Source organism: Eleginops maclovinus, chromosome 1 (assembly GCF_036324505.1).
Source record: "Eleginops maclovinus isolate JMC-PN-2008 ecotype Puerto Natales chromosome 1, JC_Emac_rtc_rv5, whole genome shotgun sequence".
In the NCBI taxonomy this organism is placed as follows: domain Eukaryota; kingdom Metazoa; phylum Chordata; class Actinopteri; order Perciformes; family Eleginopidae; genus Eleginops; species Eleginops maclovinus.
Genome location: NC_086349.1, coordinates 10862458 through 10887580, shown reverse-complemented (window position 1 = coordinate 10887580; position 25123 = coordinate 10862458). Strand labels below are relative to the sequence as shown.

General features: G+C 39.6%; 2 protein-coding genes across 2 annotated transcripts in view; one reads left to right on the top strand and one right to left on the bottom strand.

Moving 5' to 3' along the window:
• The first annotated feature begins 2083 nt into the window (after window positions 1-2083).
• Window positions 2084-4076, top strand: atp5f1e (ATP synthase F1 subunit epsilon). The gene is made up of 3 exons (XM_063880600.1): window positions 2084-2236; window positions 2592-2716; window positions 3895-4076. Coding segments are annotated over exons 1-3 (159 nt in total). The 5' UTR covers window positions 2084-2204; the 3' UTR covers window positions 3897-4076.
• An 839-nt stretch (window positions 4077-4915) lies between these two features.
• The window catches only part of si:dkey-11f4.7 (piezo-type mechanosensitive ion channel component 2), a 29604-nt gene continuing 9396 nt past the window's right edge, over window positions 4916-25123 (bottom strand). The window contains exons 14-56 of the mRNA XM_063888050.1: window positions 24451-24559; window positions 24106-24227; window positions 23964-24023; window positions 22667-22815; window positions 22390-22554; window positions 21988-22029; window positions 21651-21683; window positions 21276-21388; window positions 20834-21009; window positions 20416-20592; window positions 20176-20340; window positions 19698-19898; window positions 19415-19619; window positions 18699-18800; window positions 18439-18604; window positions 17412-17655; window positions 17209-17305; window positions 16373-16532; window positions 15965-16054; window positions 15744-15826; window positions 15574-15639; window positions 15270-15382; window positions 15017-15137; window positions 14587-14661; window positions 14273-14439; window positions 13724-13923; window positions 13456-13617; window positions 12379-12699; window positions 11998-12256; window positions 11289-11477; window positions 10955-11162; window positions 10055-10187; window positions 9788-9935; window positions 9479-9693; window positions 9192-9350; window positions 8832-8979; window positions 8359-8547; window positions 8009-8101; window positions 7324-7493; window positions 6975-7091; window positions 6720-6799; window positions 5893-6112; window positions 4916-5171 (exon numbers count right to left, since the gene is read on the bottom strand). Of these exons, the coding sequence (XP_063744120.1) occupies window positions 4916-5171; window positions 5893-6112; window positions 6720-6799; window positions 6975-7091; window positions 7324-7493; window positions 8009-8101; window positions 8359-8547; window positions 8832-8979; window positions 9192-9350; window positions 9479-9693; window positions 9788-9935; window positions 10055-10187; window positions 10955-11162; window positions 11289-11477; window positions 11998-12256; window positions 12379-12699; window positions 13456-13617; window positions 13724-13923; window positions 14273-14439; window positions 14587-14661; window positions 15017-15137; window positions 15270-15382; window positions 15574-15639; window positions 15744-15826; window positions 15965-16054; window positions 16373-16532; window positions 17209-17305; window positions 17412-17655; window positions 18439-18604; window positions 18699-18800; window positions 19415-19619; window positions 19698-19898; window positions 20176-20340; window positions 20416-20592; window positions 20834-21009; window positions 21276-21388; window positions 21651-21683; window positions 21988-22029; window positions 22390-22554; window positions 22667-22815; window positions 23964-24023; window positions 24106-24227; window positions 24451-24559 (6468 nt within the window). The remainder of the gene's footprint in view (window positions 5172-5892; window positions 6113-6719; window positions 6800-6974; window positions 7092-7323; window positions 7494-8008; window positions 8102-8358; window positions 8548-8831; window positions 8980-9191; window positions 9351-9478; window positions 9694-9787; window positions 9936-10054; window positions 10188-10954; window positions 11163-11288; window positions 11478-11997; window positions 12257-12378; window positions 12700-13455; window positions 13618-13723; window positions 13924-14272; window positions 14440-14586; window positions 14662-15016; window positions 15138-15269; window positions 15383-15573; window positions 15640-15743; window positions 15827-15964; window positions 16055-16372; window positions 16533-17208; window positions 17306-17411; window positions 17656-18438; window positions 18605-18698; window positions 18801-19414; window positions 19620-19697; window positions 19899-20175; window positions 20341-20415; window positions 20593-20833; window positions 21010-21275; window positions 21389-21650; window positions 21684-21987; window positions 22030-22389; window positions 22555-22666; window positions 22816-23963; window positions 24024-24105; window positions 24228-24450; window positions 24560-25123) is intronic.

Here is a 25123-nt window from a genome sequence, read left to right as displayed (position 1 = left end):
GGATTGATGACCAGTTGTCAGAGTGGTTTTAGGAAAGGGAGAAGCACTACAGATTCAATAATATGTTTAGAAGATGAGATAAGGAAGGCTCAGGTTAACAAAGAGACTGTGGTGGCAATATTTTTGGATGTTGAGAAAGCGTATGATATGTTATGGGTTAAGGGTCTTTTAATCAAGATGCACACATTAGGGATTGAAGGAAATATGTTTAATTGGGTTCTGGATTTTTTAAACAATAGGAGTATTCAGGTTAAAATGGTCCCAGAAATTTATAAAAGGATTGTTGTAGAAAATGGTACCCCTCAAGGCAGTGTGGTAAGCCCATTGATTTTTAATATCATGATCAACGATATTTTTTCAAATGTACAGCCTGGAATTGGTAGATCTTTATTTGCAGATGATAGCAGTTTATGGAAAAGAGGGAAGAATGTTAAGCATATTGTGAAGAAACTGCAGGAATCAATAACACAAGTGGAGGTGTGGGGGAAAAAGTGGGGATTTAGGTTCTCTATGGAGAAGTCTAAAACTATGTTCTTTACGAGAAAGAAAATAGATGAAGAGATAAAGGTGAGGCTCTATGATAAGAATGTGGAGAGGGTTAAGAGTTTTAAATTTCTGGGGGTGTTTTTTGATGAAAGAATGATTTGGAGGGTCCATGTAACAAAAGTTTTAGACAAGTGCAAAAAAGTTCTGAATATTATGAGATGCCTATCTGGAATGGAATGAGGGGCAAATGCTGCTTCATTAAAGCAAATATATGTATATTTGATAAGATCTAGGATGGAGTATGGAAGTGTTGTATATGGGTCTGCGTCTAAGTCAGTTTTGTCTGAGTTGGATGTAATTCAAACAAAAGCACTTAGGATATGTTTAGGAGCTGTGAGAACATCCCCAGTATGCACATTGCAAGTTGAAGCAGGAGAGATGCCACTTTGGTTAAGGAGAAAGCAGTTACTGGCTAATTACTGGGTTAATTTGATGGGACAGAGGGAAGATCATCCAGTTAGAGTGGCGATTCAAGCAAGCTGGGAGAGGGGGTTAGCAAAGCTGTCAAGCCTCTCTGGCAATTGGATGTACCTAAGGTGGATGTAGGATTGCTTGAAGTTAAAACTAAGAACAATGAAGCGGATATGGTATTTGAGTTTCAGTGTTATGTGAGAGGACATTATGGGGATCATCTACTAATTTTTACTGATGGGTCAAAAGATCAAGAAACTGAAGCAACAGGAGCGGCTTTTATTGTTCAAAGATTAAAGGTAGAGTCATCTAAGAGGACATCAGATTTTTTGCAATAGTTTACTATTGAGCTATATGCTATTTTAATGGCAATACAGTGGACTGAGCATCTTGTAAATCAAAAGGTATTGATTTGTAGTGATTCTGTTTCAGCCATCACTAGTATTGGGGTAGGGACAGCGAAGAGCCATCAGGATCTTATATATGAGATCATGATGGAAATTAGAAATGTGGCTGTGAGAGGAGTGGTGATCTCTCTGATGTGGGTCCCAGCCCATACTGGAATCTCAGGAAATGAGAAAGCTGATAAATTAGCTAAAGCAGCTGTAAAAAAGGATAATGTGGAAGTAACATTACATCTGTCTAAGGCTGAGGGGAAATGTCTTGTGTGGAGGGGGATCATGATCCAGTGGCAACAATTATGGGAGAGAGAGAGACTAAACACAGAGACATTTGTTCTCATTGAATGGAAGAGTGAGTGAGGCAACTAAACCTTGTGGAGGGATGAGAAGGAAGGGACAGGTTACTATTGCTAGAATGAGAATTGGTCATACATTATTGAATAGTACTCTTTTTATCATAGGTAAACATCAAGATGGAATGTGTGATAAATGTCAACAACCCGAGACAGTGCCTCATGTGCTTATACATTGTAGGAGATACAGCAGGGAAAGGAAGGAGTTACTAGAGACATTGAGAGAATTGGGTCTAAAAGAGATTGCAGTTAAAGGCATTTTAAATTTGGGATCAAGTGGGAGGGGAAGGTGTTGTTTTTTAAAGTATTTATCAGACACTGGACTAATTCAAAGAATATGAAGAGATTACTTAAATTATCCTGAAAGTGGCAGCAATGCAACAATTTGGATGCCAGCTGCCATAAAAAACCCACCGAAGAAGAAGAAGAACGTAAATACATGACGTGATCACGCACTGATCCAAACTGTCCTTGAAGGTACAACACAGGCAAGATGGTCGCATATTGGAGACAGGCAGGCCTCAGGTAAAAATAATATATAAATATACATCTGCAGATGTTGCTTTGTGCTCTGTGTAACCACGCTACTGTAAATATGGATTTGTTTTGATAATGCGGCACTTTAAAAAGTCCCTGTCGCTATTCCGTCTGTTATATAACTGAGCAGCAACATAGCTAACATACGATAATAGCTTTAGCTAGCTTTAACACCCATGTGTTTAACTTAAGGCCGTAACGTTATCAAATAACTGTCTAAAATATGACTATGCATGTTATAATGCATAGGATACATTACTTGATATTTAAGAAACAGTTGTGTTTTTCGGAGGTCAGTAGTGTCCTTTAGCATGCGGCTAACAAGTGTGTCCTCTCTCTGCAGCTACATCCGCTTCTCGTCTATCTGCGCCAGCGCGGTGCGGGCTGCTATGAAGCCGCAATTCAAAGCCGAGGCACTGAAGGCCGCAGAGTCCAGCGTCAAGGTCCACAAAGCTAAAGTAGCAGCATGTAAGTTTATTAAATAATAAGTAAGAACACTAGAGATGACAGCAAATGCATGCACCATGGCCTCTAAATGTTCCAATGGAAACTGCTGTGACATTGAATTTGGACAGAGGTTACTTGTGTGGAGGAAGTATGTATGGCATTAACATAGCTTCTAGTGATCCATCACCATTCAAATTTACGAAAGTTAGAGGCTACATCATATGCAGTACAGTAGTAACTCTTATTTGCCGAATAGCCCCTTTCAGAGTGCACATACGGATGAATACGATCATCAGATAAAATGGATATATGTGAAATGGGTCCCCCTTAAAGCTATATGAGACACTAAGCAAATGGTATTTAAAATGTCTATAGATCTGATAAAAGCTCATGAACTACATAACTCAAAACACTTTTGAGAGAACTATAAACTTACTGGACTGAATTGAACTAAACATTAGTAAATAAGTGAGAAACAATAAATGTAGGGATATGGAAATGCGTTTGATTTGAATGATTTGATTGAAATAGCTATTATGGTAGTTTATTTTTCCCCAGCTTTTAGGAGTATTGAACATTTTAATAACAAACTACTGCCTAAGGGTCTTGGAAAACCGACAAGACATTTTCATACTGTAAGACATTACATAGATATTATTGAAATAATATTGCTGCACATCATTTTAATGTACTCATTCAAAGTGGACATCATTTATTTATTTATATACACCTAAATTGTCATTCCTGGATACATTGTTTTGGAAACAGGCATAACATGTTTATTTATGCAAAAATCACAACCTCTAAAGTAACTAATTATTAGACTGTTCGAGGTTTCGTTTGAATGAAACCTTAAAACAGGGTTTTTTATGTATGGTGCCTAACAAGACAAGGTCATTCATTCAGTGTACTTAGGTCAAATTATCTAAGATCAATAGTGCATAAAACTTTATAATAAAATCTTAAGTAATACCCAATACTAAACCTACCCCATGTTTTGTGTGACCTTTAATGATGTTAGACCACTGGAAGTGTCCGCACGTGCGTTACTTCTCTTTGTGTCTCTACTGTGCAAGTAGACTAAACTCTAAAGCTTCAGTCACTGATATGAATGATGCTTTTCCTCTGTTTGGGATGCTAAATCATTTTCATAAGCACATTTTCAGTAATGTTTCTATACTTTCTCTTTTTCCTTCCAGGATTTGAGAATCCAATGTTGATAAGTTTCCCCTTGAGTTGTGAGGTCCGTTCACTGTCCTGTCCTGCACGCTGCGGAGAAGAAAGAAAGATGGATGTCATCAAGATGAACCTGGATGAATTTGCTCTACTTTCCCTTTCATTTGTAATTTAAACCGTATTAAAGATGGATATCGGAAATACATTTTGTTTCATTTTAATTATTGCATTTACAGAACTGCAGAAAGAGACACTGGAACATTTGTCTGTAACAATTTTTATTTTGGTATAAATAAATCAATGCCGTAGTTTACATGGTAGTATACAGAAACATGGTATTTACAGAGGTATGTGTGTGTTGATCATGAGTTTATCAATGGTATGTTGAGCTTTTAATCCTTCAATCCATCCTGCCAGAATCTAAGTTAGGGAATACTGTTCACTCGTAAAAACCTGAATCCAAAATCATCAGGAAGGCATGCATGGCCGTGTGGGCTGGAAGTAAAAACTAACAAATGCAAAAAACTGGCAAGCACTTTAATACTAATCGTTTAACTGTCATCTAAATGAATTGGTATTATGGTTTCATTGCCTTTTCAAAGTAATCTGAAACATGTCATAATTGATTTTCTGTGTGATATAAAATAAGTCCTTTAGCTTTTTGGTAGGAATTGTAGTGTTGGTTAACTGTTTAAATAATTTGAATTAGTGAAACGATCATCAGTGTCGCTATGATTACGTGTAAAGGTATGAAAACCAAATAGAAGTGCTTTAAAAAATGATCTGCTTGCTGTTTCTGCATAGGTCAAAATAGCAGGGTCATAATTGGACTCAAAATATTGCTCAGATGCACTTAAGCAGATTGATTACAACTTGATCATTTATAACAAGTTGCCCCTACTGCTCATTTGCCACAAACAAAGGACTTTACTGCACCGAATGTTATTTGCCCTAATGCATCCATTTTGAGTGATGGGAGTGCAGTGTGGACACGTCTTCACACGGGAGGTGTTACATCCTCCACGTCCCGTATGCAGCCCAACCCTAGCTGTCTTTCTTTTCTCTGGTCATCTTTATCATGGTCTCCGGCGATCGGTAGAGGAAGATGAGTTTCTCAAACAGCGTCTCCTCCAACTCCATCTCTCCCGTCTCCCGGACCACGAAAATGTCCGTGCAGAGCTTCAGGACCCGGTCCACACATGGCAGCTCCTCAAACATGATAGACCTGGAGATCCCGTTGAAGAACTCCCTGACAAACTTTCCAATGACCAGCACCACTGACATGTACAGGCCTACAATGCTGTGAGGGGGGGCAGAGAGAGATGTTCAGCAAAGTCTGTGAAAAATGGAACTGTGAAACCACAACAACCAAAATAACCCACAAGAGTTTAACAAACAAAAAATAATTAATTCTGCTTTACACAGCGCCTTTCATGTGGTGTTCTCATAAGAAAGCAAAGAAACGAGAATACATAAAAAGCAGCAGAGGATCAAAGGGTCTGCCAAAAATTATAAATAGGCAAAGAATTAGGGATGTAGGCTGGTCACAAACCATTAGAAGCTTTTAAACAAGTAAAAATAACTTCAAAATCAATACTAAACACAATGGGAGCCAGTGCAGGTATACTGTGCTGACATGCTCCCTATTTGTTCCAGTTAAAGCCTGGCAGCAGGGTTCTGATTTAATGTAATTTATCAATACTTGTTATGGGAACAAGTGGCAAAGAGTACATAACCTTAGTCTAATCTACTTGTAATGAATGCATGTAGACATCTTGTTGGGATAGGTGCGGCCGTCCTTTTTGTAATATTTGAAATTATTCAAAGGCTTTATTTGTGACATGCAACAGCTACAGTGTAGTTGGCAAGGAATATCTAAAGAAACCAGACTTCCCCAACAAAACAACACCATTATACTTAATTCATAGTAATAAAGAAAGAAAAGAAATAATGCGGCCAAAAGAAATGCAGAAATAATTCAAGTATGTCCACATAAAATAGATCAGATACACAACACATACCCGTGTCCGGCCAGAAAGCCCAGACTGGAGGGGCTGACTTTATCACTGAACACCACGATCTCTATGCTGTGGCACTTGTGGTGGGAGAAGGCGAGAACGGGGGAGCACTCCTCCACCACCCACCACTGGTCGGCCCCTTTCTCTGAGTCCACCTGCTCGAGCTTCACTGACATGGGTCTGAAGAAGGACAGCGCCTGCACCTCCGGGCGCTCCGAGTGCTCTGAGGGAAAACACGTTGCGGTTAAATTAAACTTAAACAAGCTTTGATCAAATTAGCTTACATTTATCCAGGATGGATGCCTTTGGATAATATAAGTGCAATGCAGTTATCATTAATAAAGGACACATCTAAGATACGCTGTCACAATGAGGTGTTTAAAACCAGCGCCATCCACCATTATATCGATAAAATAATACATAATATATATATATAAATATTATGGAAATGTTGGCATTTTACCTCCCTGTAAAGTAAGAAACACAATAGTGTAAAGGATCAGACTTAAGCTGATTTGAATAAATTACTGAGAATATGATGTGATTTATATAATTCTATCTAACAGCACACACTTTGGCATTCGTTTTAAATGTCCAAGCTAAAAGCGTCCCATGTTCATATGTAAATTATTAAAGCTATGTATAAATTGAAAAAAACCCAGGCTGTAAAATAGTTCTAAAAACGTTCTGCTCATATTTTAGTTTTAATTGTGCGCAATGCTATGGGACTATGCTTTTAGTAATACAGATCGAAAATAAAATAATTAATGTTAAAGGAATAGTTTCCCCCCAGAAAACACCTGCCGGATGCTTTGTGATCAATAACTTACCCACTTTCATCCTGGTTGCCATTTTGGACTCGGCTCCTCTGTTACCCCTGATGAACTTGGGTAGCAGAGAATTTATGACCCTACGGGACAGAAACACATAGTTCAACCCTTTTTAGGACACATTCTGCCACTGCATTTCTACTTCTACTCTATTCAAAATATAAGGAGTTAATCTTGATTAGAACCATTACTAGCATGGTTTTATGATTCAATTTCTAACATCTCTAGTGTGTAAAGTGTGTGTGTGTTACTCACACAGGTTTGCTGCTGTTGCCTTGGAGCATGTGGACTATCCCTTTCCTCAAAGCTTGGTCTTCGAACTTCACAGTGTGTTCTCCCACCGTCTCTACAACCATTGAGATGGATGCGTTCCTGAAGGAAGGAGAGCAAGGTTAAGGGCCAAAGTTACATTAAAACCTACAACAAGATAGACAAGCCCACTGGATCTGCACACACACACACACACACACACACACACACACACACACACACACACACACACACACACACACACACACACACACACACACACACACACACACACACACACACACACACACACACACACACACACACACACACACACACACACACACACACTGACCTGAGCAACGACCAGCGTAAGGTCATGTATATGTGAGTGGAGTTGCTGAGCTCCTGTATCATGGCGGCTCGACTGGCCGGGCTGATGCTCCACAGCAGGCTGGCATCGCTCTTGATCTTAGCCACTATGATGTCGTCTGCCCCATAGTTCATTAGGAACTGCATAGCGGACTGGACAGAGAGAGAGAGAGAGAGAGAGAGAGAGAGAGAGAGATTATTTCATTTAATGTTCTGTAATATAATAATAAATAAACAGAAAATTAGAAAATCATCCTAAACTTAATTTTTATTTTAATTGTTTGGATGACAAAATGCATGTAAAGAAAAGGCCTGTTATTGATCTGATTGTGTTGTTGGCAAAATACCATATTCATCCTGCCTGGATACAGTAACATAATACACGGACTAGTCTAGTGTCTCAAGTAAAGCATTTGGAAAAAGGCCTTGTTGTTTAAAGGTGCTTTACAATAAAGGTGTTGCTTATGCTACTTAACCATTTATCCACCAGGGGGCGCCCAACGGTTACTTTTGTATGTCTCTACATGCAGCAGTCCCTTCTCCTGACCTTATAATACTGAATACTTATATCAAACGCACATCTGCTTCCTGTGTTAACACCACCATCATGTAGTATGATATGACAAATTTAAAATAATTAAAAACATGCGTTTAAAGTCACATCTTACTGGATGGGTAGCGTAGACTTTGGTGAGTCTGTTGAATTCAGCTTCTGTGTACGGAACCAAGTTTTGCTCCTGGGCGCTCATGGTGAACAAAGGCTGTGGAAACACAATCAGACACACAAGAGTAAAACATACACTCACACTGGAGATGGACAAAGACTAGCAAAGATGGAGCACAGGTACAAACGTGATTGCTGGTATGAAACAGGATGGTACTGCACCTTAGCCATTTAGAAAGAATCTCTTGATGAATATAAGCAGCTAGCTATATTCAGTGTTTTAGAATATAAGTACAAGAACTCAAGACGTTGACAAGTTAGCACACAGTGTAATGTCCTATTCTCCATGCTGACCTCGTATCCTGCAATGCTGAGCTGGATGGAGACCTCCACCGGCGGGTTGGTCACTCCGGCTGCTGACTGGACCAGCGACATGAAGAGGAGAGGGAACCAGATGATGCTAATGAGAGCGAAGATGATAAATCCTCCCATCCCGTATTTCACCACCTTCTTCTTTTTCTGACCCGGTGTGTGGGGGTATTTCTGGAAGAATAAGAGTTAAATTACTGTATTTCAGTCATAAAACACTTTCGTTACTTCCTGTTATATTAGACGTTTTTAACCAAAATACAGTATTTTTACTTGCTAAATGATAATAATAAAATGATCTGTTGAATGAGAATATGGATGATAGTTTCTGTATGAAAACAACAGTACTGGAGTTAAATTAGGCAACAACCCCTGCAGATACTCATTCTGTAATTTTAAAACTTTACATGGGTGAGGTTCTGTAGTAACAGTGCAGTGAGTAAGGCGCTATCAATCACTTTTTCTGACTCCCTCCAGCACTTCAGGATGAAAATGTTTGCATAGATGTCTTCAACACATATCCAGCTGGAGAGGGATAGAGTCGTGTCGGTCCAGACCCAATCCATCACCGCCCTCAGCTCTGTCAGGAAGGGAACCAAACGAAACCTGGAACAGGAAAAATGTTTTTTAGGAAAATTAAGATTTGATATTGTTTATTTTGTAAAATTGACCATAAAAACATTCTAAACATTAAACAACTAGCAGAAAACAAATCACATGCACTCTTAAGACTCTATCAAGAGTCTTAAAGTTTTAAAATTACAATAACTGCTTAAGTAACGGAGTCATTTGTATAAGGTCAGTAACCGTTTTCTTACCCCTGGAAGAGGAAGAGGTTTAGGTAGTTATAGTTTTTGGTGAGGAAGTTTCCAAGGATGCGGTTTGGGTAGCCACATTTGATCTGGTAGGCAGACAGGCCGAAGTAGATGCACTTCACAAAGTACCAGAGCTGAGCAATAGCGTTCCTGTTGAACCTCCTGTGGGGTGAAAATTACATGATGAGATAGACTCACTCTCAAATAGTTATTCTTCTAATCATTCTGTAAATCTTAATCTAAACAGCCCAACAAATTAATGAACTGAATGAACAAATGGGCAGAATGACCTCTCTGTGACGCCGGGGAGGATGAAGAACATCCAGAAGTGTATGCCGAACACCAGCACCACCTGGAAAACACACTTTCCCAGCAGGGACTTCTTCAGGTAGAGGGCCCGGTCCACTATCATGGTGCCAAACTGCATGAGCAGCATGACCAGGAAGGCCTCTGGCACCTGGTCCTCCGACAGAGACTCTGTGATGTCAGCCGCAGCAGAATATTTCTAAAGCGAGACAAAGATCAGTGTGTTAGTGTCAAACTATAACATGCTCTTGAAGTGTGTGTATTGCTGCTTTTAATGACAAGCAGACTCTTACTCCAAAAGCTGAGTATCCATATATGGTGACGATGAAGTTGACCACATCGATGAGAAACATGAGAGCGTAAACGTCACACACGGGACTGTAGTCTGGGTGGATGATGTCATAGAAGAACTGTCTTATGGGTAAGTAAATGTGAAGGGCGCTGTGGATTAAACACAATACGTAATGTTAAAACACACTTCTCTAAGCCGTAAAATGGACATGTTACACTGTCAAAGGAATATAATTGGTAATATAGCTAAAGTGTCATGAGGTGGTTACACTTCTATGATGGCAGCTTTGGCCTGCAGCATCCTCTCTTTGATGTGCTGTCGGATCCTCTGCTTCCTGGTCAGCGGAATCTTGTTTCGCTGTCCTCTCTTCTTCTTGCTATGTTGCTTCTTGGGCTTCCCCTCTCCAGTGAAAAAGAAAAGTGAAAGAAAGAAATGTAAGTCATGGAAGGTGAGGGTCATTAAATCCCTGCAACCAGATGAGTAAAACCTGCCTTCCAATTCACAACATGTGCGTACAGAATACTTAATTTACTTTATACAAGATATTAGATATAAGACATGAGTTTACTTATATAAAAGTTCAAACTGCTAATGTAGTATTATTTTAACACTTTAGTATTGCTACTTTTACATGCACAGGCTTCTTATATTATTAAATAAAACAATGCACATATGAATTATTAAGTAGGTAAATGAATGAATATATAAATATTACAGCATGGCTACTGCATGCCAAAAATATAGAGACTCCTAAATCAAAGAATATAGAAAAACTAAATGCACTATATGGAAACAATAAGGTCACTATAAAATAGAGACTCACTACACAGCACTATCGCATATAACTCCCCGTAGGAATATTAAAGTACCGTATTCAATTAATATAAATGCATAGTAGACAAGCAGAGTAGATCACTAAACACAGGCTGCTATTCAGTATCATTTGAATTTCCTTTTAGGCAATAATGATACAACAGCAGATACAATTACACAGACAGTACCTGATGTTGTATATAACATTTACAAAACCCAATTGTTATCTGTGAATCCTAGAGAAATGTTTTAACCATGGGATCATAGGGGTTCAGTATCATACAGCAACTACAGGAAATATTTTACAGTTGATTTTCTCAAACCAGTCAGATTTAAATATCTGTTTAATATTCACCATCAGATTCTGCTGAGTCGCCTTTCCTTCGTCTGCAGAACAGGGAGGTGGTGGAGGCCTGGATAGGGAGGAACTTCAGTCGGCGTTTGGATTTATCATTGCTGCCTGTTTTATCTCCTCCTGTCATCTTCTTCCTGTCAACTTTCTTCTTCATCTTCTTGAAAAAATCCGGCATCTCAACCTCTTTGTTGTCCCACAGCCCGTGGCACTGCGCAGTCATGGACACAACATTTATTTTAACCTGAAAATCTTGCTGCATGACAACAATGCTGATGGTCCCTCGACATACAGCAGCATGCAGGTGGGGTTATTTCAATGAGCAGATCTCGATTACCTTGAGAATGGAGCGGTGGAAGAACAGAGCGAGGAGCTGGATGAGGTCGAAGAGGACGTAGCCGTCTTTCTTCTCCACCCCGATGATGTTGGGCAGGGCGAAGGGCCGCTCTGCGTTGATGCCTCGGTACGCAGAGGTGGTCCAGGGGAAGAAACCAAACTGGAAGAAGTACTTCACCACTACAGTCAGCTGAGAGAAATAGAAATGTTTAGAATCACGCATTAGCTAGAACAAAATGATTCACTTTACTCAGCTCTCTCTGTAGCCATGTCTTAAGCTTTATCTCACACAATCTACCCAATTGTGTGGGAGAGAAGCTCCCTCTGGAGGGAACTTTGGGATTTTTGATTTTGCAGACCATTTACATGCACCAAAACCTATATAACACACTAAAGGAAAGGGAAAGCACTCCAAAAATGAGGCATCTTTAAGGGGTATAACATGCAACTTTACACATATTCCCGTACATTTAATCTAAGAAAGAAGTCCTGTCACTGTCTCATGTTTACTAAAACAAAACAAAAAGTACAATGCAGATAAGATGAATAATCAAGTTTAATTCAACACAACTTTAGGCTTGTAAAAATACATGAATTGGTGTCTCGTGTCTATTGATTCTCAAATGAATATCACACCACAATATAACCCCTCACATTTGAAGTTCATGTCAAACGCAGCACCAACATAGTGAAATATTAACCTACTGTACCTCTGTGTAGATGATGGCGGTCATCCAGAAGCGCTTGGTGGGCCGGGGCACGGACAGCATGGCCCAGAGGAAGATGAGGATGGGCAGGATGAGCGAGAGGAAGGACGCCGTCACGATGTGGTTGAGGATGATTACAAAGTAGCACAGCATCTCCGACTTGGACACCATGGTGTTGTAGAGGGCGAACAGAAGCTTGAGCGGCCGCGGCAACGTCACAAAAAACTTATCGGACTCTGAGATCTCGTCATTCTCAAACATACTACAGAAAGGACGGAGGAGAGGAAAGAAAAGACAGAAGTAATAATAATGCTATTAGTAATGTCGCAAAACAATTTGTTTCTTCTACCAAAGATTGAAAAATGCTTTGTCGTGTTTACTGACTTGTTGAGCAGCAGCTCGCTGGCGGTGAGGTTCCTCGTCTCACTCAGAGGTCGGGGAGATGCCAGGAGGTCGATGCTTTTCTCTCCATCACTCTCCCTTAAGCTCAGCGAGGTGCATTCTGGATAATCAGCGCGTTCATATTCTTCTCTCTCGTACGTTTTCTCGTTCAGCTCTTCTCCCTCCACCTCACGTTCCACCTCTCGTGGTCCCTCTTCATCCTCTTCCTCCATCTCTTCTTGTTCCCACTCACGTCTTGTCTCAGCCTCCACTTCCTGCTCTTCTTGTTCGCATTCTTCCTTTTGAGGGGAGCCATCTTCGCACCTTTGAGACAAGGAGAAACACAGGGACATTTTAAGGGAGAAGGTTTCAGCCGTTCTGAGTTTTTGGGAAGTCTAGATTTACTTTAAGCTACTTATTTGCATTTAAATTGCATACCTGCAACAGAATATTTTCATAACAGTTTGATAATTTGGTTTGCAAAAGGAAACAAAAAAGTTAAATTAAAGTTTGATGTCTTTAAATGTTTAGTTTTGTCAGTCAAAAATCCAAATATGTTAAGTTGAATGTGATGTAAAACAGAGGGAAAGCAGGAGGAGCCTTACACTATGTTCTAACTAATCTATAATTTTTTGAATCTGCAAGTTAATTAAAGACTGGCTACGTCAAATTATTCCAGGGGACATACGTCAGCGGACCCAAGTATATTCTTAATGCTGACCGGAGTCCCTAGCTAAATAAAAATTAATGACCTCTGCCGACTAATCGTTGCAGCTTCAGTACATGTATGTACTTACATGAATAATTTAAACCGACCACCAAATGAAGTAGTAAACAATTTTATTGATTACCTTTTTTTATTTTACATCTTTATTTATATGTTTTAAAGTCTACTTAACAGGGACAATGCACATTAATTAACCATTGCTGTAAATAAGCCAAGAGGTTTCTTTTCCTCTGTAGTCCCTGGACAGATGTTTAGAAGTCACCCTAAAGCAAACTAAAAGATTTTAAAAAAGATTTTTTTTATAAAAAAACATTAAAACCATACATATCAGTAACTACAGATTTTTCCCTGACCTTGGAGAAAGTTCAACAGTCTCGAAGGTGGTCTGGTCGATGTTGGCTGTTCTCAGGAGCCTGCGTCTCAGGTGGTCAGCAGCAGGAGACACAGCGGGGGGGTCGTCCAGCTCCTCCTGGGTCGGCTGCCGGGAGCCGAGCAGCGTCTCGTCTGTCATACAACTGAAGAAAAGGAGGAGAGAGAGCAGCGGAGTAAAATATCTTATTCAGGTATTTTTGAAGGAGGAAAGAGAACGAAAATGTGAAAGTGCAACTCTGTGTCCAGTACCTGGAGAAGCTGCTGCCCCAGGACAATTTGGAGGCTTGGTTCTTCAGCTTAGCATAGGCGTGGGGTGAAGAAGGGACATCCGGCGGGGAGGAGGGGGGAGGCAGGTAGTCATCCAGGTTGTCTTGGGATGAAAGGGTGTTCTGGCGGGATATCCAGTTTTCATAAAACAGCTTCACGCTCTCCTGGCTCACCTCTTTACCCTGCGGAGCGAGGAAGCCACATGTGAGTGAGCATTCACATTACCAGGTTAACCTAAATGGGATGAAGGCATCATAATGTAACAATAGGGTGAATAAATTAAAGGTTCAGAAAGGAAAAAATGACCAGAGAAAAATGTTTAAAGCTATTTTCTAATTGCAGCACATTTTTAAACGCGAGATATGGAAACACAGATAGTGGCAGATTTATATTTAAATAAATCAACAAAAACCGGTGACTTACTTTGTGTGTATACTGTATGTTAGTCGGGTAAAAATACCATAAAGCCATATCAAAATATTACTTAACAATCATAAATAACTATCATAGCTCTACATCCTTTCCTCTCACCTTCTTCTGCTGCTGGCAGAGTAGCGCACGCTCGAAGCGCAGCACCTTGGAGATGTCCAGGCTTTCTGTACAGAAGGAGTTCAGACCCTGCGTCAGGTCGTCCAGAAGAGACTTCACAAACACGACGCCGAACTTCAAGGTGCTGACGAAACGTTGCAGGATGTTTTCTGTGATCACAGTACAAGTGTGTTTAGATGTAAGGCTTCCCCGCTTGTTCATATCACAGTTATAGCGAACAGAAAGTAATTTAGTTTTATTCATTTTACTTCAGTATGGTAGGATCCAGTTGAATGCAGGGACTTATATCTGTTTACCTTTTTCCTCCTCTCCCTCTTCCTCCACAGCGCTTTCATCCAGGTCATCTTCACTAGAGTCTGCTCTTTCAATGCCTGGAACAAAGAACGTGTTATTGTTGAAATGTTTTAGCAGGATCTCTACAACAAATGCAGGACAGAATGCTCAAAAATTCATGATTCCCTCCTCAGGAGTCAGGTTACTTCCTGACCTCTCTTCTAGATCCAGAATCCCCTTTGAAGGTGTGGTTTACTCCAAGGTATCATACAAGAAAATCTGTCCAACCTTGCCTTCTCAGGTGCCATATTGCCGAACTTTACACAAGATTATTATGTGATGGACAGAATGAAGCAGAAAAATACTTTGGAACAGAAGATACTTTATCTTATCGTCTACTGGGTTTAAATGATGTGTAGCTTGTAACAGGAGGGTTAGATGTGGCTCTCACACCTTGCTGTCTCTGCAGCTCTCTCTTCGCTCTCTTCTTCTCCTCTTTCTTTATGTTTTTCTTCTCCTTCTTCAGGTCCTTCAGAGCCGACTTAGAGCTGTTGACCCAGGCATCGTACGCCAACTGGGAAAATCAAGGAACACAAACACACCTCTCATCTACTAATAACAAAGCTACATCCATCAGTGTTAGCGATCATGAACAAAATAATGGATTATTCGTTTTTATGTGTGAGGTGTTTTCTCTGGCTCTCACCTGGAAAGCAGATTTCTTCTTTGGTGGTGGTTTCTCTTCAGTCTTCTCTGTGAATTCATCCTCTTCCTCCTCACTGTCACTCTCAAACAGGTGGTAGCCACAGTTGTTTTCCACTGCATAAAACAGAGCAATGTCAAAACTGCAGCACTATGCAGACAATGATCCAAAGCTGCTCCAGTGCACCTCAGAGGCTTTATTCACTGTCTTACTACATAGACATGGAGGTATAAACATTTATCTGACACATTCTAGGAGATGAAATGATCAGAAAAAAATCAGAGCAGTTTAACAGGGTGCCTCTCACCTCCTGGCTGAGACACCCAAGGCTTCCACCATTTTCCAGCGTCTTTCTTAGCCTTTTCATCGTCACCTGGAAAACACAGATCAATCGGTTTAGTTATCTCAGATACATGCAGAAGTTTGCCTTTTTAATGACAAAGATTAATAGAAAAGAAATGTATTAATTTCAGTTACCTAGTGTAACCTGCTCCTGAACAGCAGGAAGAGCTGGTTTGTCTGCTGGCCCACCCTTCTGTTTAGATTTGATCTTCTCCATCCTGCAGAAAGAGGGTGGAAATATAATGAAGTGGAATATAAGAAGAGACATTTAGTTGAGAGACAGTAAAACGCGGTCCTTTTATAATTTCATTCACAGAACAGCTGAGTTGTTATATAAACGTTTTAATGACTCTTACTGTTTCTTCAGCGTCTGCACAGACTTCTTCTCCATCTCCAGTCTGGCTGCTACCTGCTTCTTCACTCTGGCCTCAAACAGCTCTGCGCCCCTTAGAGGAGGAGAAAGGTAATATTCAAAACCAGCATGCCCTAAATATCTGTTCATTCAATCACTATAGTGTTCCTGTCAGGTGCTCTGTATAAAATGTTCTGTTTTGTTTTTAAAATCATATTCTGGTGACAGCTTTAGCCGGAAATGTTACAATTATTTAACAAGCTAATCATTTCAGACAATCTGTAACATATATATAGGATAAAGTTTCTAATATGAAATGAAAAATTACTAATTTGCAAACAAAATTTCCAGTTTAAATTGTGTGTTCCCTCTGTTCACTTGCTGATGCTTTAAGTATGTTGGGGTCGCAGACCTGGAGGCCAGAATCTTGGAGGACTTGAGGTCAGACACCACGTAGAGGAAGTAGTAGCTGAGGAAGACCCTCCTCTGAGCCAGCAGGACCGTGAAACAGATCGCATCCCAGACGATGCCGGCCTCTCCCTCCGGCAGCTCGCACTCATCGTCAGGAGCAGCTGACAGGACGGGAGAAATACGTTAGACTCTGTTTACATAGATAGAGAGTGATTATTGATTATACTTCAGACTCACACCCGGAGGTCTAAACAAAGACTTTCAAACATTTTCTCTTAAATGAAACTAATGATAGACCGTGACACACAGGTTTGTAAATACGCAAAATAATTGTAGAAATACAAGAGAGGTCTCTATTTCATAACTGTGGTTAACATGTTCAACATTTCTTCTTATTTTCTCAAATTTAATTAAGAATCTGATGAAATGCTTATAAAAGGATGTATCTTTGATATTTAGAATTATGGCTTTTGGTATGAATGCTTTTTCTTTATGCAGTTTTTCAATGTGCTTTAATGAATTTTTCAAGGACAGTTTGTTTCGGGAAGTTTAATCACCCTGGACTTTGGGTGTGTTGTCCATCTTTTAGGACTTCTGACCTGACAAAGATCCAAGTAGGATAGAAACGTTAAATTAGCCCTTTGGGGCATTTAGTGTGCAGGCATTACCTCTCTATTAAAAAAAACATCTAAGAACATCAAATGGTCCTAAGTAGTTTCAGATTTAACTCTGACTTAAGTCTAACATGAACTGTTTATTTCTATTATTTATATCCATTAAATATGGTAACACCTGTATACTATACAATGACAGGAAGTGCTGAGATGTATAACTTACGGACATCGTAGCCTTTGATGGTGCAGAACATGCTGAAGGCCTGAATTAACCAGCAGCCGTTCTTCAACAGGCTGTCCAGGTAGGCACAAGACCCGAGCTGATTACACAAAGAAACACATGAAAGAAAGAATCATTGAGTGAAATAAATAAATCAAGTGCTAGGCGTTTTAACAACTGCCTATGTTTGCGGTGTGTTGACTCACAGAGAGCAGGTTCTTCATGGCGATGACGAAGCAGGTGTATCCGATGAGCCAGTCCCACAGGCGCAGGATGTATCTGACGGGCTGCAGCAACACGCTGCCTCCAAACAACATGAAGTAGAAACACGCCACCAGGTAGCCCAGGCAGAAGATGTTGATCCGCGTGGTGCCGGTGATGAAGATGAGGCACAGCACCAGCCAGAAGAAATAGCTGAACACAAACACTTTAGCCATGTCAAGGTAGCACCTGAAAACCAGACAGAGAGTGACGCTCAGAAAGAGAGGCAGTAAAATATATATAACATAACATTTAAGATGCAATACTGTGAACAATACATGAGAAACTGAGATCTTTGTATGTTCAATCTCCGGTCCGACTTAAAATCCAGCTTCATTAGCCAGTGAAACAACGTAGCTTTCTTTAAATGTTACTGAAACTGTTAAAGGCCCCCAGCAGAAAGTGGAATCAAGCCTATAAACAAAACCGGAGACGTCCATAGATGCTTATCCAGCAGTCTCAGTTTACGAGAACAGCTTTCATGAGCTGAACCTACAGAGCAGGAAGCTGTTTGAAGTAACTAAACAAGGCTTGGAATATGTTATGAGTTTCCTGGCCAACGTCGGGGTCTTTAAATGAAGACACTCAGGTTTATTTCAGGGAGAGAATAAAAATAAATCATACATCAGTAGAAAACACTGAAAGTATAGACTTCTCTGTCTTTGTATAATTGTATTTGAAGGTTTTATACATCTTACATTTTAACTTCTGCACAATTTTTCATCATACATTCTTATTTTGTTTTTACTTGAAAGTAAATATTTATTGAGCATTGCTAGAGGGAGCTTTAGATCTAGGATTTTGTAGGTTAAGCCATCACGTAAAAGAAACATAAAACTGACCAAGATAACTCTGAAATGTATTTTAAATGGAAGCAGGACGAATCCACTGCTACTATTAAAAATACTTTTTGAAAAAATGGATGGAGGATGAAAAAACGAAATGAAAAGACCCGGTTGCTGTTTTCCTGACCTGCAGTGAAGGAAGTTATCGACAGGGATGAACTGGTTGCAGGAAGAAGGATCCAGGCTACGACTGATCTCGACGTTGTCTCCCGCCAGCAGTCTCACGGCCGCTCGGTTCTCCTCTTCAAACACATGCCACTGCAGGGACGAGCAGAGCAGCAGGAGGTGGTCATCTGCAGAGAGCAGGTGACAGAGGATAGGAGCTCAAGAGATCAAATCAGGAGAGGAGAGAAGAAAGTAAGGAAAGCAAAATAAAAATAAACTCACAGAATATGAATAAAGGATTGGGTCTCATGGCGAAGTCCGGCAGGTAAAACCACTTGATAACATTTGAGGTCAAAGGTCTAAGTGCCGTTCTCCAGGGGTAATCTGGTAAGAGAATACATTGGATTAGAATAGCAGACAATGAAATCTACTGAATACGAAACACTAACAAACAGGGACCTTTTTTATTTTGAAGTTGTGTGAAAGGAGTTAAAGATTAATCGTCAGGTAAACTGACAGAAAATGGATCAGAAACTTGTCTCTAGTTCTTGCATTGTTAACTTGATACCTTTTGTTTTTTGACAATTGGATGGAAAAGAAAGGCTATTTTAACAATCACCATATAATAAGATATTATTTTACTTACTAAACCATTAATCATTTATTTTAAAAAGCAACAGATAATTTTATGACTTCTTTGATTTCATGTGTTCTTTGCTCTAATATTTAGCAGCTTTCAGTTTTAAATCTCTTTTTTTATCAATCACTGTAGATTATAACATAGCCAGTTTTCATTTTTGAGTTTCACATTTCTGTAGGTGTCACTCTTTTCTTTCATCACTGCTCAAGTTCCACATTGGTTTTCTCAAAGCAAACTGCTTGGACCCTTTATAGCTATACTATATTGTATACAGCAGGTATTTCAAAAGAGGAATTTGATAGTTAATATATCAATAATTTACTTCCAGAAAAATCTCGATTGCAAGAAATGCCCATACCAACACAGACGGCAGGAGGGATGCCGATGCAGAGCAGGTACTGCAGCACCATGAGCCCCGCAGTAAAGCAGCAGTATTTAGGCCACACTTCCCCGATGGCCTTCCTGCGTCTCCGAGACACAACAGCCAATAATGCGCAGGAATGCAGCAGGGCATAGAAATCCATCCTCTGACCAATCACGTTGACCGCCATGATTAAACTGATCTAAGAAGAAGTGAGTGTATGTTAAGAAGTCAAAATTGGTTAGACTCACAGACACACACGCCAGCTCCTGAGAAGTACCTCCAGTCCAAATTTGTAGTAGAAGAAGTTGATGAAGTACTTGATGCAGGGCAGGACGCCGTGATCAAGGTGCTGCCTCGTGATGCCCTGGAAGATGATGCTGAAGGGCGGGGCCTTCAGGTCGTTATGGAGACGGAAGTAGAGCTGGTGCCGATGGACGGTCGCTTCGAACACCAGCAGCCCAAGCACCATCAGGTGGTTCTACGACACCGAAGTGATAGGTTTAACATTCACACCACCTCATCTTGGATGTTCATCCCATTGCCACAATATTGTTTGCTTTTGTTACTTATTTACTTAAAAAGGAGAAAAAAGCTATTTATAAAAGCAATTTTCCTACAATTAATTCAAAGCAGGGTGTATTAAAGCCCACACTTGGTTTTGCATATTTGATCTTTTATAATGGATTTCAAAAGCAGCATTGTATGATGGTTGAGATTTAGGAAGATTTTTGACTTTGGCAGTTGTATCACCGTACCCTCAGACACGGGAGGATCCTGCCTTCACATTTGAGCAGCGCTCCGCACCAATACACCGGGTCGACAGGCTCGATGTAGAGAATAGACCTGGTGAGCAGCTCCACCATGTTCCCCCTCAGCTCCGCTCCATCATCTAGGCCCGAGCTGTTGGATGGCACCAGCCCCTGATACAAACAAGGTTAAAGCGCACTGATAGGGGATCAAGCTGTTAGAAACACACACGCTGTATGAATACTCACAACTGTGCAGTTAGAGGAGTAATCAAGCGGTTTGATGACTTTGAGCTGGTAAAACATCTTGCACACCACCATGATGCAGGCCCACACAGCTGAGATACTGGATGCCACAGGTCGTAACCTTGAGAACGGGAGTGCAAACACCCACAGAACCAGGAAGAGCGAGTTCATCAGAGAAACCTGTGAAAAATAAAAAAGAGGTATCACTTGTTAAGTACATGAATGCGCAAAGAAAACCCCATTTGAATTGGGCAAAAAAAATATGGTTACTGAGATTTTTTCCACAGAAAACTTTGGTAAAAATGTTCCTGTTTTTCATTGGGTGCTTTTAATTCCACCAGGAAAGGAGTGTAGAAAATCATTTTTAGAATAATGAATATGAGCTGGGTAACACACAGACCAGAAACATTAAAAACCCAACCTCTTGCAGTGAAACCCAGATGATGCCGGAGGACACAATTTTGAGGCTGTGGAGCTCCAGCAGCCTCCAGCTCTGCTCCTGGAGTCTCCAGATTCCTGACAAAGCCTGAATGAGCAGCAGGCTCGCCCGGTCCACAATCACAATCCACTTATCCTCACCACTGCTGGGGACAGCTTCTGGGAGGAGGAGAAGAACATCAGACATCATGTGACAACATCAACTCTCGTATTGCTCAAACAGCAAAGACGTCTGTTGTAATGCACTACTTTAACTTAACACTATGACTCACCAGCACTTTGACATTATTGCCATTTTATGTATAAAAAAAATCAATGAAACTAAAAACAAAGAATGTTGTAACAAAGCATTGTTCAATTGCGTCTATTACTAATTGGCCTAATGGAGGCTGAGGAGTCATATTTTGGTATAAGGCTGTAGTTACCCTCCTCTGTCATATCCTCCTGCTCCTCAGCTCCTTTCTCTGAGGAGGTTTGTAATCCAACGCTGTCCAGAGTCTCCTGACTTTTCCCGTTTCCCATTTGCTCCTTTGAAAGCCTTGAGGAATTGAGAAAATGTCTTGAATATCAACACAAGTTTTGGAAAGCTATATTAAGAAAAACTTACAAAACTGGGAAGATTCAGCACCATGGTAAGGAGAAGTTTATCAGTTATCATGTATCCACACACGAGTTGACAATAAGACTTTGATTTGTTTGGTACCTCACCCTGTGTATTTCATACAAAAAGTATATGCACTGTAGATGCTGATCTGTAAACTGTGATCTGAACAAAATAACCAAGATTCAAACAGCCTTACCTTTTCTGGATCTTTTCAATGTTTTCTTTAATGCTGTAAATGTAATGAGAAAGAGTAATATGACAATTATGATATTTCTGTTACTGTGATAAACACTCAAAGAAGTCAACAACTCTTTCAAGGTCACTTCTTCAAAGTTTGACTACCTTTTACACAACCTCAGCATAAATGAATGTTCCTAAGTAATACATTTACACCTTGTATGGTCAGCGTACTGACTAAGACTTGATTATATCGACAGGCAATAAATCAACCGTGTGAGTTATGACCATTGTAATGGGCCATCTGAAATGTGAGTGCAACAAAACATTTATGTAGGAATAAATGCTTCTCTTACGTCTCAGATATCACATTCACTGAACCTCTGAGCTCTTCTTCTCTGGGAGGAGGAAAGGAGACAATCAGAAACAAATGAGACAAGCAGATATATGTTTTGCTGTCAATTATAACTTATAAAAATGACATACAGAAACAACAGAAGTGTTTCTTTCAGCTTTCAAGAAAGAATGGTATAAATAGTTCCTGTTTATATGAAGCAGGCTCAGTATTTCATTTCTTTATTTTGTATTATTTTTTAAGTAATCAAAAATTTAAAATCAGTAGAAAATATGAGTAATCTTTTTATTTGATTTTGTGCTTTATTTTTATTATCTATTTCTACTTGCCAGATATATTCAGTTATACTTTTATTTCTGTAGGGCATTCTTTTCTCTGCCTGCGCATATTCTTGACTTCTCACCTGGAAGCCTCTCTGATGGGGACGTTGTCGAGGTCAGTGAGAATCAGGAAGTCTGAGTTGAAGTAGTGCAGCTGGAGGATACAAGCCAATAGGAACACAGCAGGAAGCAGGATACGTGCAAACAGCTCCACTGTGTCGTAACGCTCCAAACCAAGGTCACGAAGACTGAGAACAAACAGGTTTATTGACATTATAACAAACAAGAACGATCTGCTGTCTGATGAATCATGAATGTTCTAGCTTCATTCTCAAAAGATTATTTAAAAAAGGAACACACCCTTCCTCAGACATGCCCATGATCTGTCTGAACAGCCCAGACACACTTCTGAACTGGTACATGTAGATTGCGATCAACACCACCATGGAGTACCCGACCACCACCGCCCAGAACGTCTTCAGCACCCGCCGCCACACATCATAACGGATCTGAGGAGGAGAGAAGACAGAGAGAGTGATATAATACTCTATATCTATTCTTACACTCATTTTAATTTATTATTGATTGAGTTAATTAACAATGAATGCAACAGTAGAACAATTTTACATGAGTTAGTGGAAGAGGTAAAAGGCAAAATCAAAAAATACTTATATGAGAAAAGACAGACATCTTTACAGCCAATATTTCCAACACTCAACTTACACCCAAACAATCAAGATTGATATATAGCACTTAAGGTAAGAGAATAAAAATAGTAGTAGTCTTGAACTATCCCTTCAAACTCATTATTTTCACAACTTATTTTACTGCTACAGTCATTATATTTTAGTTCTCATTTTCCAATTCAACAACCAAAGTTACTCAATCAGAACTCAATAATTTTACCTCCAATAATAACACAAAAACATTGTTAAATGCAGTTTTTCCTGAATGTTTAGCATATCCTAAACATCAACATAACATAATAACCGTGTTTCCTATATCACTTTCATTCCACTCTGCAGTATTTAAAACACCAGGACGTTGCTGATGTTGTCAGACAAATGGTGTTGTCTTGTCTTACGTCGCCTCCATAGCCATTAGGCCTTCCTGTAAGTGCCGACCGTGATTTTATAAGGTCAGCAGAAATGTAAGATGGGTTGAGAAAAAAAAAACAGGAAAACAGCAGCAAAAAAGACTGTGTATGTGTTTATAAGTCATAATCAATACTTTTAACTGTAAAATAGAATCCATGAGCAGCTCAGGGTTTATATAAGGGCAAGTGTTTTTATGTACAAACAGCAGCTGAATGATTCACTGATGATAATTCAGGATCCAACACATTACAGTGTAAGCTGACCCTGAAATTATAGTGGCTTTGTGTGTTACGCAACAATGTCTCAGCTATAAAAGCAGATTTCCTCTCCATTTATTGAGGCCTGCCATCTCAATATCAAATTTACAACCCCTTTTAGTCAGAGAATAAATGCATTTACACACGAAGGTCTAACATACAGGTCATTGCTATATGAGATGTTTTATGGGTTATAGCTTTGCTGGAAAATCTTGATGACTAAAGTCACTTTACTTCATTACAAAAGACAGACAGATTAAATGTTGGCTGTGTATTAGCAGCCACATTACTGAAATCACTCACATGGTAGAGGACAACACAGAAGAGGAAGAGGACAATGTAGAGGATCTTGTAGACAACCACCTAAGCAAGGGAAAAAAGGTCATAATTTAAATAAAACAATATAATAAATCTCAGCATTCTCAGGATTAAAGTTTGTCAGTACCTTTCCGGAGAAGCTGATCACAAAGAACATGGAGCAGCAGAAGAGGATCCAGTATTTCACCAGCATCCCTTTCACTCCTGAGATCAGCATCGCTGCCAGAGGTGATGGCTGACTTTCCTCCGCTGATAAGGAGGACAACAAGAAGAGAAGGATGAGGAAACAATTAACTAACAGGAAGAGAATATGATGAGAAGAAAAGAAGTGAGACATTCTTACATTTTACTCAAATTGAATTCAGTCACATTTCAAGATGTTTTAAAAACACAATTACTCCAAATTTAAAATTATTAAAATTATTTTTCAGAAATTCAAGCCGGTAATCAAAGCAATTCAAAAATAGATTACCTGATATGACTTTGACTTCATCAAGAGATTCTGCCTTTAAGCTCTGCTCCTCCTGTCGCTCCTTTAGCTGCTGACGAAACATCAACCAGAAGCTGAAGCTGTAGAAGACCTTCGGCACAAAAAGTGTATCATGAGTACAAAACATGCAGTTTACACACAGTTTTACAATTTGCTATTATAAACAGTTATGTTCCAAATATTTTTTGTGTTACAACTATCAAGAAATGGGTTACAGATATAGAAAATAACAATGTATGAATCTAAGACTGTGGGTGGTGTTTAAAAAAATCTTGATGACAAAAACAGATTAAGGTTGAAACTACATTAATTGGAGTAAAATTTGGCAGACGTATTTAGAGCTGATCGATTTGCGTAGATGCTAAGAAGATCAAATGAAGCCTTCCTGTCATCTTCTTTAATGACATTTTTTTTAATCAGCTTCCTACAATAAGCGATGATGATCCTACATTAACACACTTTTATCTGACAAGATTAAACCATCCTGGTTAATTCCCCAAGGGAGAATTTGGTTTCTTCTGTATTCTCGGGAAGGCATGGCAGCATTCCAAGCAACAATATTATTTTACATTGTGAAAAATTAAATCAGCATCTATTGACAGTAACAAAGATGTATCAGACACCACATATACTCTTGAATTTACAAAGAGTTTGA